General features: G+C 24.0%; 2 protein-coding genes across 4 annotated transcripts; one reads left to right on the top strand and one right to left on the bottom strand.

Moving 5' to 3' along the window:
* Positions 1–1,103: 1,103 nt before the first annotated feature.
* LOC126904508 (peroxisomal membrane protein PEX14) lies at positions 1,104–14,282 on the bottom strand. 3 transcript variants are annotated; one of them, XM_050683596.1, is made up of 9 exons: positions 14,137–14,271; positions 13,614–13,681; positions 5,170–5,315; positions 5,019–5,078; positions 4,909–4,944; positions 4,267–4,437; positions 4,068–4,205; positions 2,006–2,220; positions 1,104–1,942 (listed from the first exon to the last, which is right to left on the bottom strand). In XM_050683596.1, exons 3-9 carry the CDS (start codon positions 5,209–5,211, stop codon positions 1,639–1,641), a joined length of 966 nt encoding a protein of 321 aa, XP_050539553.1. In that variant the 5' UTR covers positions 5,212–5,315; positions 13,614–13,681; positions 14,137–14,271; the 3' UTR covers positions 1,104–1,638. The 3 variants fall into 3 exon arrangements, with proteins under 3 accessions (XP_050539553.1, XP_050539552.1, XP_050539551.1); XM_050683595.1 differs by having other exon boundaries at positions 13,614–13,744; positions 14,137–14,269; XM_050683594.1 differs by lacking the exon at positions 13,614–13,681 and having other exon boundaries at positions 14,137–14,282.
* On the top strand, positions 5,724–9,876 carry LOC126905041 (testis-specific serine/threonine-protein kinase 1-like). The gene is made up of 4 exons (XM_050684437.1): positions 5,724–6,253; positions 7,564–7,771; positions 9,121–9,302; positions 9,527–9,876. Exons 1-4 carry the CDS (start codon positions 5,724–5,726, stop codon positions 9,654–9,656), a joined length of 1,050 nt encoding a protein of 349 aa, XP_050540394.1. The 3' UTR covers positions 9,657–9,876.
* Positions 14,283–14,287: the final 5 nt, after the last annotated feature.

Here is a 14,287-nt window from a genome sequence, read left to right on the forward strand (position 1 = left end):
AAGGCCTTCCTCTCTACGCTATAGCATATAAAAATTAATGTCCTAAAATACTTTTTAAAGTGGTTAATAAAAACTTTTTATAGTTAAAAGCGTTTTAAAACCCCCTTTCAATTATATTTAACAAATTTTTTTATTATACTCATAATAACACCACATTATATTTAAGCTTTTCACTTATATAGCTTTAGTCACACAAATAAATTTAATCTATGGAATCTAATATCTATTTTAACGTTTAAATCTAAAAAAAAAATTATCACATTTTTTTATGGTAAAAATTCATACTTTATATTTTAATATAATTATAATATTGAAATTATAAAATTACAAATACTATAGTGATATACATTAAAATAGTAATCATTGAAACTCAATTACTTCAAAACTATGTTTTTTGAGTAGATTTATAGTAAAATACATTTAATATATTATATTCGAATATACGAAATATACCATGATTATTTTTTCTGAGTAAATACCTATAAATATTTTTAACACTCTAACAAAACTCGTTAATTTAAAAGTAATTTCACTTTACTATGCTTCATAAATAATAAAAAAACGGTAGCACAGTGAGGTCGTGGCACAGTATGGACATGCTATAGTTGAGACAAATATAGCTGATCTCTGATAATGATTTTAATCACTGTCATAAGAAACGCTTCAAAGCAAATCTGTAGATAGTGTTTAATTCTAAGAAATTATTGCATAATTACAAAAACAACATCAACTCCTATTTCCTAATTATATCCTGATTTGTAGTTCTTAGATTTAAAAGTATAATTTATTAATAAATATTTATTATAACAATTAAATATAGTATCTTCTTCTTCTTCCTCGCCTTAATCCCAACTACTTGAGGTCGGTAAATTAAATTAAATATAGTATGAAATTAATATTTAATAATTTACTATTGTAATTTTTACAGAGAAATAATAAAAAATGATATAGTAGTATATTTTGTTACTTCTATGAAACATGTATATAAATATAAAAAACACATCATTTTTAAAATGATACCTAAAATTAATACCTTCTCAGCTTCACATCGAAGCTAAAAAAATGTAAACAATCAAATTTTACAAAAATAAATGAAATCAATATTCAAACCAAAAGATTTTGTATATTTTGAAAGTTTTATCAATAAATCAAGCATATCTATAAAAATTTGCAACAAACCATAATATTACACCCAATTTTCTTGTTTGATTAAAATATGCATAGAAATAAAAAACATAAACCAGTTAAATTTCAGTCATAATAGTATAATAATTTCAAATTAAGTATTCAGTACCCAAAAATATATTTAAAATTAACTTCCATAAAATAATTTAGACTTTCTTTAAGTGAATATTATTCATTAATGCAATATTTAATAGAATTATATATATTTTTACTTACACAAAGTAATGTTTTTATAAAAAAAATACCAAGTATAATTAAATCTAATAAATATAAATTTAATTAATTATTAAATTGTATAACCCACTTATTTTTGTTCTTAAATGACAAACACCAGTCTTATTAATTAATTTACACATGGTGTAAATTAAGATTTTAACAAATTTGTTATTGTTTTAATTTAACATCTATTACAAACATTCATCAAATAAATACATTTTATAAATCAGTTATTAATTATATCTGATTCTCCTTATTTTCTAATTTAAAAACACAATCAGTTTCATCAATATCAACACTTTCAGAAGATATAGAATTGCTCACATTGGTATTTGAAGAATTTTGGTTTTGCTTTGTGTGTTTGATGGATGATAATTGACTATTATCAGTGTTTGACTTATCTTTAGATATATTACCATTTATTGATTGAGTTAAAGAAATGGAATTATTTTTAATTTGTGTATCATTTATACATTTTAATTGTTTTGTTTGCTGCCATTGAGGTAAACTAGGTGTACCATTAGCTGGAGGAAATTGGTTTCTAAATAAAATATTAAGTTATAATATGCTCTACAAATTATTTTAATGTATTTAAGAAAATTACCTGCTGAGTAATAAACTTTTAAGTGACTTAAGTTCTTGTTTAATAAAATCATTTTCTATTTGATTATGAGTTTGATGTTTGGATATATGATCTTCTGATTCCAAATTTTTTTTCTCCAAAAGTAACAAACATTTTTGAATTGATAGTTCAACCATTTGTAAACGTTCTTCTACTGTTGGTTTTTGTGTTCCAAAAAGCCACACTTCTATGTACTTCTAAATATCAAAAGATAAAATTAACAGTTATGAGAAAACTCAATTAAAATAATGAATTTCTAAAATGAATTAAATTACTAAAATAATGTTGAATTATACTAAATTGTGTGATACAATTTTAACAAGTTGGTTTATCATTTTTAAATAATACATTTCTATAAGAGTTAAACATGTTTTACTTTTTATTTACTCTCTCATAGTTAAATAATACATACTCGAATATAAAATTTGTAATAATATATGTGTAATGTATATGTAATGTAATTAATATTATAATAATGTGTAATGTACAAATAAACTGTTATTTAATTTTTGTAATTATATTTATTGATGATATATCTCTTTTGTAAACAGAGTATTCCACCCTGATTTACTACTTTGACTATAAAAACTAATGTCGTTAAGAGCATTATAATAATAAATATTTTCTTTGTTAGTTCACAGTATGACGTTTTATGTCAAGTTCTGTTATATAACACTAACTAAGCATATGTTAGCAAGATTGAGTAACTCGGCTCCTAACATTTACTTGCGAACTTCTATTATTATTATTTTAAACACTCCTTAACACACATCAATATTATTAATGTTTCTATTATAATTATGTACATTATACTATGTTAATTTTATCTATAAAAATTAATATTGACAAACATTTAAAAATTCACATTATACTTCAACCAAAAAATAAAAATTGATATAATTTTCAATATTTTCTTTTTTTACTTAATTTTCTTCAATTAAATAGATGTTTGGTCTTACTACAATATAATAAGATCACATGTCAAAGTCAGTAAATTTTTCTATAATACTATACATAGAGATACTGGTATATTTGTACCTAAAATTCAATGTCTAAAAACCATAACCTCTTTTAATAATAGGCTTAATATTAACTCAATAAATTAGTTTACATATTATTTTTATATTTACCCTGTTATTCTATATAGTACCATTATACCTGTTTCCAACTTATTAAATGTGTTCCCTTTCATATATCACAATACAATACTCACTTTAATCCTACATTCCTTATAAAAACTTGTACCAGTTATGGTCAAAATAATCCTTTAAATAGAATGCTAATATTGAGTAATGAGGCGAAATAAGATTTTTCCTATGATAACATTTCATCTATAAAATATTATCTCTATAATTATCTACTTCGCAGTATAAATTAACATTACTTTGTAATTCTTTATTGGTATCATTATTCCTTACCATTTTTATGTCTATATTTCATATAATTAAATAATTCATATTACATACATTAAATTAATGTCAATTGTTTTACATATTGAAAAATATCCTGTACTTGAGCTATCAATGGCATTTTACTTCAAAAGTTCTAAAAATGTCTTTAGTAACCAAAACTAACTAAAGACAAAAAATAAATAATCTAATATAGAAAAAAGTAAGAATGTTCAACAAGTAAGGATATGTGTTTCTACTATTCTCATTGTTTGTAGCAACTAACGTAATTCCTTAATTATGAACATTCTGTATACCAATTAACATACCAACAATGCAATTAGAATTTTTAGTAAGGAATATAGTTTAAAATCATTTTAATGACTTTTATTTATTTTTCTTAAAATTACTACTTATTTTAAGAAGAGAAGTAAAACATAAAAAAAAATAAGAGCCACTGGTCCATTAAATAAATAAATATTATGTGCCTCAATACAACATTTTAACCTCTCAAATTAACTGGGTAAATGACTCTTATAAGCCTTAAACTACACATAGTTAAAATTTTAAATAATATAACAAAGTACATATCAAATAATAAATTTAACATATTAAAATAAAATTTTTATTATAATTTAATTTAAATAATTTCAAACCTTATATATGTGAAAGCATATATATATAAAGGTAGATGCTAAAGCAATTGGCCCAAATAGTTTTCTAAACCATCCTTGTGTCTCATATGGTTTTTGTAAAACACCATATGAGTGTGTAGAATTATAATATGGTTGAAACTAAAAAACATAAAATGTCTATACAACATATATGGAAAAAGTAACAAAAAACATCACATACTTGATTAGAAGAATTAAATTGTTGATTTGGGAAGTTTATATCTGAAATTCTACTAAAAGCTACATTTATCTCTTGAGCAGTTAGCCCTTTTGATTTTAAAAATTGAACTTTTCTATCAGAAGGTGTGTTTCTTATTGTTTCAGCATTTAAAAACTCTATCGCTTTAGTTACCTATGAATCATTGATTCAGTTGATCATTAGTTATCTATACATGTTTAAATAATATAATGTCATATGCATAGTCAGGGTGGATCTTCAGGGCCTAAGTTACCCCTACTTTCAGAAGATCATACAGAGTGTTCAGTTAGTAAAAATCGGTTTTCTATTGTTCTCATTGTTGGTAAAAATTGATCTAATTCCTTACTTATTGAACACGCTGTATAATATTATATAAAAAAAACTAGGTGAGGGAAAATTATCATTAGTCACGCCAATTTTTTTTTTTATAATTTCGCCTATGAATAGCATAATTAAAATAAAAATTAAAAAATTAATATAAACCAGTACTGGCACTAGATATTGTAAAGCCAAATGAAAGAAAAAAGGGTCGTCTTTTTTATTTATTAAACAAGGAGGACTTCGGAAATTTTATTGGCTGCATACACTTCCACTAGCCCTGATATGAATTAATATAATACTTACATAATTTTCACGAATATCGATTGGTCTATCATTAACCTGGATAACAACAATTTAGTATTAGAAATGAGACACGCAAGATTAAGATTATACAATGTTCATATTTAACTTGCCTTATAATTATCAGTTTCATTAATATCTGTTGAATTTTTTGAAATATTTGTATTATTTTCCTGTAAAATAAATAACCATGCTAGGTAATTTTTTAATAATTTTGACTATATTAATGTAAAAATAATTATTATAATAATGAAATAGTCTTACATCACTAGAATATAATTCAATAGATGTACCATCACTGTCCATTTTTCTCCGTTTTATTTGATTAAAAAAATCAAAGTAAAACAAGGACAATGAAATATTTTCTTTAAAAATATATTTCTATATAATTTTGACAACTTTAAAAGTATCTAAAAAGAAAAAACATAATAATCATAAATATCTCGATAGAAGACTATAAAAATAAATACATTTTATAAGTTTTTATGAATCAATAATAAAATACATTTTTAGATTAATAATAAACAAAACTTAAATTATTCCTTAATATTTAATTTTAATGATAGCTCATAGGTTGATGAAAGAATATTTTATGATAAAAATTAAATATCACGCAAATTGGCTAATAATAAAATAAAATTTTGTTTAATCTCTTTAAAACGGTAAGTAGTTTTGTTTGGCAACAGTATACATTTTTATCATTATTCAAAATTATATTTTTTAAATGTCATTTCCGGATTTAAAACCAACATTATAAATCTTTATAGTAAATTGTTAGTGGTAATTTAAAGTTCCGGTTTTCATTGACAAAGGTTCTAATGTCAAATATAAGCACTAATAACCAACATAGACACTTGTGCAATCATTACCACACGCAACCCCAACAGTTCAATTATATAAGTCAACGACAGCAATCGCAACAGCAACAGCAACAGTGGCAGTGGTATGCGTCTGAAATCCGTCCGAAAATCGTCCAAGTGACCGAACATTCAGTTAGTTCTGCCTTGGCCGAAGATGGATACTATATAGGCTCTACTATTGGTCAGGGTTCGTACAGTAAAGTAAAAATGGCTTTAAAGTTGCAACCAGATCGGACAATGAAACGAGTGGCATGTAAATTGATCGACAAACGTCGCGCATCCAATGGGTCGTATATACGAAAATTCTTACCAAGAGAACTCGAAGTTTTACGTATCGTCCGACACCCTAATATAGTTAATACGCACAAGATATTCATCACGCCATCTTCTGTATACGTGTTCATGGATTACTGCGAAAAAGGCGACTTGCTCAACTATATTCAAAAAACCAGAGGTCTACCCCAATGGCAAGCACATTCTTTTTTTAAGTAAGAACGGTTTTTAAACTCAAAGAGTTCCTTAGGAACTCGGCTGCCGTGATTTATTTCAAGCACTTGTCCGATAGGACAAAATAAGAAGTACGAAACGCGCACGAAATATTTTAAAAAATAATAAAGAAAATAATGATGGCCACAAACGTGTACTTGGGTCGTAAAAGAAAATTATCTTTTTATTTCCGTAATAACGCAGAACTATAACTAAATCTATCTCAGTTTACGAGCTATTAAAAAAAGGAACACAGAACGAAGTTAAGGTTGTCTTAGTCACCAACGACGACGGATATTGTCGTTGTTCTATTTAAAATATCGATCAGATTAAATGCGCGCAGTTGGCTTATTTGAAAACACTTTTTAGTACACTTCGAGTACAGTTTTAATACAAATATTTATTACACAAATTTTTAGAGAAAAAGTTTTCTTCTCGTTGAACTAACAACTGTTATAGATTTCACGATCATTTTTATAGCTTATAGAAAACAGCGCGAATAACGATTAACAATCGGGTTGTTGTCTATCTTTACAGTCTACATGCGAGTAAAACTCTCATAAATTTTAACAGTTCCATGCGCAAAATTTCAAACAGTTTATGATTAAAGATTGAGAAAATATCTTAGAATTTAATATTATCAGCGTTGAATAATTTAATATTATGACTGAAATCATTAATAAAAACATTCATCATTTCATGATTTCTTACGTTATTTTCTTTATTTCTAAACCTCATTTTTTTGGCAATTATTCGTGTTAAAATTATTATTAAAAAATTTACTCTATTTATGCCTCGACAAATAGCTTTATTTAACCCTATTCGAAATTAATTTCTTTAATGATCAACCAAAAATGTGAATAATATGAACAATGATTTCCAACAGATTATTAATAAAAAATTAATTATTAAGAAATAAATCATAATACAGCAAATAATAAAGTACAAGCGATTTTATAACTGTTTAAGATGACATGGAATGAATGCTAGTAATAAATTTCCCGACGAGAATACCTTTTGATATATAATAAACAAAAAAACAACAGGTTATAAATATAATATTTTTCCCAAAAACGAAATTTTTTCACCGATGATATTTTAATGAAAAAGAATCTCTCAAAAATCGACGCTTGTACAATTTGTCTATTGTCTCAATATAACTATTTATTCTAAAAATACACAAATGACACAAACCACAAATGACTTTGATGGACGTTAAGGGCACTGTAAACTCCCTAAAAATACTATTGACCAAAAGTTATTACTGAAACAACTGATTGGTGATCAAATGTTTATAATAAATATTTTACAGACAATTATGTGGAGCCGTGGATTATCTACACCGGAACGATATATCGCACAGAGATATTAAATGTGAAAACGTTTTACTAGAAAGTTTACGACACATCAAGTTGACTGATTTTGGGTTCACTCGATTTTGCGTGGATGAAAGAAGCCGACAAGTGTTAAGTCAAACTTACTGCGGGAGTTCCTCTTACGCTGCACCAGAAGTATTACAAGTATGAATAATATTTGAATTTAATGCTCATAAAATATAATTGTTACACTTTATTTCGTATTTAAAAATTATTTAAATTATTAAAAAAACGTAATTTATTATCATTAGATAGTAACGTTAAGAATAATATCAATAACATTCATAATTTCTTTTATTTGGCAATATATTTAAGTCAACTTTTGAATTACGTCAGATACTAAGTCTCTAACGTTCTTCATTTTATAAATAAAATTATAAACATATACCCAAAATCTACATTTAGGATTTTAACTTAACTTTGAAAATATTAGGATAAAAAGTTAGGTAGCATACAAACTTGGTCAAAATATGCGTAACTCTGTAAAATAATTAACAAAGTTGTTAAAGAAAAATGTTTAATAGCAGTATTTTTTATTTGCAAATCCTTAAACAAATTTTAGGTAATATATTATTTTATATTGAGGGTAAGGAAGTTAATATCATTAAATAAACCGCAAATTTTAACATAGTATATCAAAATATTACAGGATTGTCACAATTTTTTGATATTGAAATTCCTTGAAATTTTAGACATTTTTCAGAAGGGAGGCAACGCAAAAAAAAAAAGGTTCTTTTAAATAAACCCAACCCTACCTAATAATACAATTTAGTGTCGTGGTTAATAGTGGTATAAAACGCTAGATAATGCACTTATTTCGTTAACTAAAGCACGAAAAATGAAGAAGTGTACTCATAGAAATAATAAAGTATTACCACAAAAATTATAAAATTTCACCTATTATATGTCATTAAATTATAATAATTCAATATTTAATTAAATTACAATCCATCTATTAATATAGCAAAATTAATATAACTATAATTAAATTTTAACAGAAATCCACTATAATAGGTGAGGACTGGCCACGAGGCCAGTACTATCTATTGAGTGATAAAGGCTGCTATGATGAGCACAATTTGGTTAAATAACTTACATAAATTTTATTTTTGACTTTTTTTTTTCTCATCATTTCTTTTCGTGGCGCGATAGAAATATTTTTTGGTGAAAACCACAGTCATTGTACCCCGGAAACCAATGGTCTTCCGTATACGGTCCTGCACTACACTGTGAAACAGTTTTGTCAAAATTCCTGGTACTATAATAAAATTCCCTAACACTCCACAGAATCATTGGTAAATAAAAAAATTCCCCTGATTTTTCCTGTTTTCCGGATTTGTGGCAAACTGTATTAGTATTACTCACTCCTTTTAAATTAAATATGTATGAATTTAAATACACTCAGAGATAGTAAGAAAAATATACCAGTTTAATTTTATTTTGACACACAAATAATTAATTTTATAAATATTTATTTATATGTTTTATGAAAGGGTATCCCATACAACCCAAAATTGTATGACGTATGGGCACTGGGTGTAGTGCTGTACATAATGCTTGGAAATGTTATGCCATATCCACATTCAGATCGAAGTAAAATTGTAGCTAACCAATTAGCTAAGAAATTATACCAACCGAGAAAATTAATTCCTCGAGAAGCACTTAAACTTATTGGGTAACATATCATTATTAAGTTAGTCAAAAAAATATGTATAAATAAGCACTAACGAATTCTAAAATATAAAAAAATGTTGATAATAGGTTACACATACTAATATTGCTTATAAATTGAATTAATTCGGCTGAAGATTTGAGATGTAAAAGCTAAAATAATTCGAAAAATAATTACTATTATTTTCAAAACGAAAATGTAAAATTTTATGTTAAATGCTTTTTCAGGAATATACTTGAGCCCGATGTCAAAAAAAGGGCAGTGTTAGGGCAAATTATGAATCATACATGGTATAAACAAAATCCACTCCACATTACCAAAGAAGAATTTAATAATGTAAAACAACATAACGTATAACATATTATACATATTATGTAACATAACTCACTAGTACAAGTAATACAGAATCTCATTTTTCATGAAAAGTCAAACAATTTTAAAGAACTGTGACTGTTGCAAAAAAAAATTCGATTCACAGTACAAAACATCTTAATTAATTTAAAAAAAATTAATTATATCGAAAAATTTAACTTTTAATTTCCTAAGTATTTTAAAATAAATTAACAAGTCTAAATTAAAAATGACTTGATATGAACTGAATACACAAATATTCTCTTAATTTAAACTTGATATTGTTTTTTTATTATTCATACACAACACGTTAAAGTATCATTAAATTTTATATATAAAAAATTTCAACAAAAATAAATGCAAATCAAAATTTTTAACAATGTCACCTGAATAAAAATTAATCAGAAATTAAAAATAATCAATTTTGATATAGGATACAAAAACTACAGTCTAGCATTCTAAATAAGTCACGTAGTAAATTAAATAAATAAGGAACGTCTTCTTCTAAAATTTAACTAATATCAATTTATTTTTTTTTTTTTAAATATCTATATACAGAAATAACTCAACTGACTAAAATTTAAAAATTATGACATTTGAATACAACCCCTTAAAAAAAACAAGAGGAACTATATTAATTTTATTTCATATAAAATGTCACAAGTTTTAATAAAAACTGATCATATGTGATAGGGGTAATATTAAAATTAAACTTTAAATAACATAGTTCCCGAAATACAATCTGCAATTTTTTAGTAATTATTTTGTGGCTTTTTGAGTTACACATTTTTAGATTAATAATATTTTTAATATACTTTTAATTTTAAACAATATTAGCCAGAAATCAATTTTTATTAATGAATTAAATAGTTTTTGTACTTCAGTAATAGTATTATAACACAATAATAATATATTATCCTTCCAATAATATTTTAACTCACTGTTGATGATTATCATACAGATAGCAATAGACAGTATAATATTCAATATACTTAAAACTTCATTTCACTTGTCCATTACACATATAGCAAATAACAACTTTAAATAATTCTGGGAGCGAGGATATTTAAATCCAGCTCACAAACAATCTTTTTTTTGTTTTTCGTACTCGCATCTACGTTTTTATTATTATAATAATTATTATTTACAAATTATTATTTATTATTATTGCTTAATTCGAAAATATCACATAGACAACTCACGATCTAGCGTTTATTATATTATTTAAATTGATTAGTGTTTTTCTCTTTTTTCTTTTCTTCATCGATTCGCCATATTTTGCACAGAAAATATCAAACAAGGTAAGTGAAAATTTTTACATTACATTACTATTTTTACACATTTAAATATATAGTATTATATCAAAATCTTTGAACATCATATCCAAAAAAAAAAATTGATATTAAACACAATCAGTAATCACCATTTCAACCTAATTTTTTTAAAAACTATATAATATTTTTATTGAATCTTTTTGAGGTTACAAAAAAATAGTTTATTATAGCTGCAACTTTATAGCAACTAAGTAATATTCATTCAAGAATTTCATTTAATAAGTTTAACTTATTAAAATACATTATATTTTCCTAATGTTAATTGGCATTCATAAACAGAAGATATGATCTAATTATTTTAATAACAAGTGAATATTTATAAACTAACTCTATTAAATTATAACTGGTTATAAGAGATTAGTTTTAGAAACATTATAAATACTATAAATATACAGATATTATCTGTATTTTGAAAGATATCTGTAATAACCATAATTGTTTGATTTATTGAATAAATTATTATTTTTGAAAAAATAACGTTTTGTGAGTTCTGTGCGCTGAATAATTAATTAGCCTAGCAATAGTACTTTGTCTATTTCTCTAGCAACAGACTTACTATTTTTACAAGAGTACAAAACGGTGAGGAAGGCAGCAATGACCCTATAGAGTCTACAAGCAAAAAAACATTTTTAAGGAATACATTAAAATTTATTAAGCATATTATAATTAAAAAAAAAAATTATATGAAGAGTGACAGAAGACAAGTCGGAAAGATAAACTTAACACACTACTTTTAATTAAAAATTCAAACTTTGATATAATATATTAATAAGTATTTCAATACTTAAAATACAAAGGGAAATCTTTTCTTTTGAATTTACCACAGACTCCAGAATTATATAAGTAGTCATATAGATTTTTTATAATTTATTACATTTTATGTCATGTATTTTTTATATGTTATTTTTAAAATGAAAACTCTATGTAGCTCAGGAAAATAATACATATAAGGTTTTTCTTCTCTCACTATCACAACTTAAATTGGATAAACAATTAAAAAAAAACACATTATACCTTTTTACACAATCAGACTACATATTTATAAAAACTACCATGAAATATTTTGTACTAATAGAGAGAAACTATATCCTATAAAGATACATGATTTTAGATAAAATGGCTATAGATAAACAAAGTTAGACAAATAATGAGCTGTAATATCTTAATTTTAAATTAAGATCATAGAAAGAAGGAAATACTAATGGATTGATTTAATATTTTATATACATTAAAATAACTTGTTATAAATGAAAAATTTTTGTTTAAAGACGCATAGTTATATGGTAATGTAGATAATGATTAATAAAAAAATAAACAAATTATTTTAAATATAAAAGTAAAAATTTATTATACAAAAACATTTATTTTTTAAATGTATAATAATATAATTTTAAAAATGTTACTAGGATAACGATACCAATCGTTGTTCTATCCCAATGTTTGGCAATTTTCAATCCTGACATGTCATAGAATCATTTTTAAGATTTTGAAAAGTAAGCTTAATTTCATTAAATTCCTAGATTTAGTTCAAAAATAAATAATTGCTTAAAATTTTAATAGTTCAACCATGATATAGTATCAAACATAGTTACAAAAAACTGGTTATTATGATTTTCAATTATTAGAACCGTTTTCCTTAGTTTTGAAAAATATAAAGAAACACAAAATTAAAATTGTAAAAAATTACAATTCTATTTGATTTCTCAACAAGATACAATTTAATGAGATAAGTACTTATATAAAATTCATGCTTAATCTAAGTTATTAATGTATATTTTATAATAAAATAAAATTTATCTATTTAAATAAATCCATAAATTATTTTTAAGAAAAATTAATTAGTGATTCATGGGAATCATTAATATTTTGTAGAAAAAATATTTTATGCAAAATTAAAATTAATAAGTTATTCTTAAAATTCAAACCACATTAATCCATTTGTCTTATCTTCTTTTTTATTTTTTTTACTCAATTCTTTTTTAAAATCCCTAAAAGTCCAAATATTTTTCTTTTCCTTTGAGATTTTTGGAGCCTTTACAAATACAGGACTTGTAACTATGTATGTTATTTGTCTTTCTAGCTTTTTATGAAGACTATTTGACTTGATTGCAGGTAATGGAGAATACTTTGGATAACAAATTTTATTTAATGAATTATTGTTTACATTTTTTTTATTACCGGATTTTGTAAAGACTTTTGGTAGTTTTTTATTATTTTCATTTATTATTTGGTCAAACCAAAAAAACATTTTAAATTATAAAAAATAAAAATTGAAAAAATTACTACACAGACTAAATTAAAAATTATTCAATAATGAATAATTATATTACCATAGTAACTGTTAAACAAATGCATGCATCATTACAAAAAAAACCTTCAAAGACAAATCAATACTGAATAAATGCAATAAATAATGTTTTATTGAGTAGTAGTAAAACACAAAATTTTATGTTTTATGATTTCTTCCATATTAAATTAGATTTAGCATAATATATTTACATTATTTTAATGCAATTTGAGGCTATTATTTATATCTAAATAAATAAAAAATTTTAACTGATAAGAAAATAAATTTTTAAAAGAAACAAAAGTTCTATAACTAAACAAAAATCAATTCACAATAACTCACAATATAGAGGTCCGGAGGATCCCTAACTTTATCATAGCCTCCCTTCAGCCACCAATAAATTATGAAAACTAAAAGTAAATATTCATAAAACTATTTTGATATATTCCTAAAATACAACTGTAAGTACGTACCTGTACAGTTAAAAATAGAAAATTTAATTAATAATTTATATTCAGTTTATAGAAAAACATTAGGGATATAAAGGGTTGCTTAACCCAATTGTACTGGGATATTTAAAAGCAGACTAATTCCCAATAACATAATTTAGGAGAAGTAATATTTTTCAATTATAAATAAGTTTGTTTTTCTCACTTAATTAAATTTACATTCTAAGATATAAAAAGACACAATGTTTTAAATTATACTAGGCTAAAAAATTTGTAAGTCAGAGCCTGTTTATATTATAATTAAAATTATATTACCATTTGTTAAAAATATTCAATTTAAATTTAATCTATTCATCAATAATAGATGTAGAACATTAAATTACAAGACATTGCATTATAATTATTATAATACATACCTTATTGTTTAAATTTCAATCGTTGTCCAATGTTCTTAACAACCATCGTAAAATCATTGATTTTATAGTATTTATTCTGATGACTAAAAATTAATTATTAATTATCAAAATCTATCAATGCTCAGGACTAATTGTGAAAATAAATTATCAA

This window comes from Daktulosphaira vitifoliae, unplaced genomic scaffold, assembly GCF_025091365.1.
Source record: "Daktulosphaira vitifoliae isolate Bord-2020 unplaced genomic scaffold, ASM2509136v1 Scaffold_4, whole genome shotgun sequence".
Lineage (NCBI taxonomy): Eukaryota > Metazoa > Arthropoda > Insecta > Hemiptera > Phylloxeridae > Daktulosphaira > Daktulosphaira vitifoliae.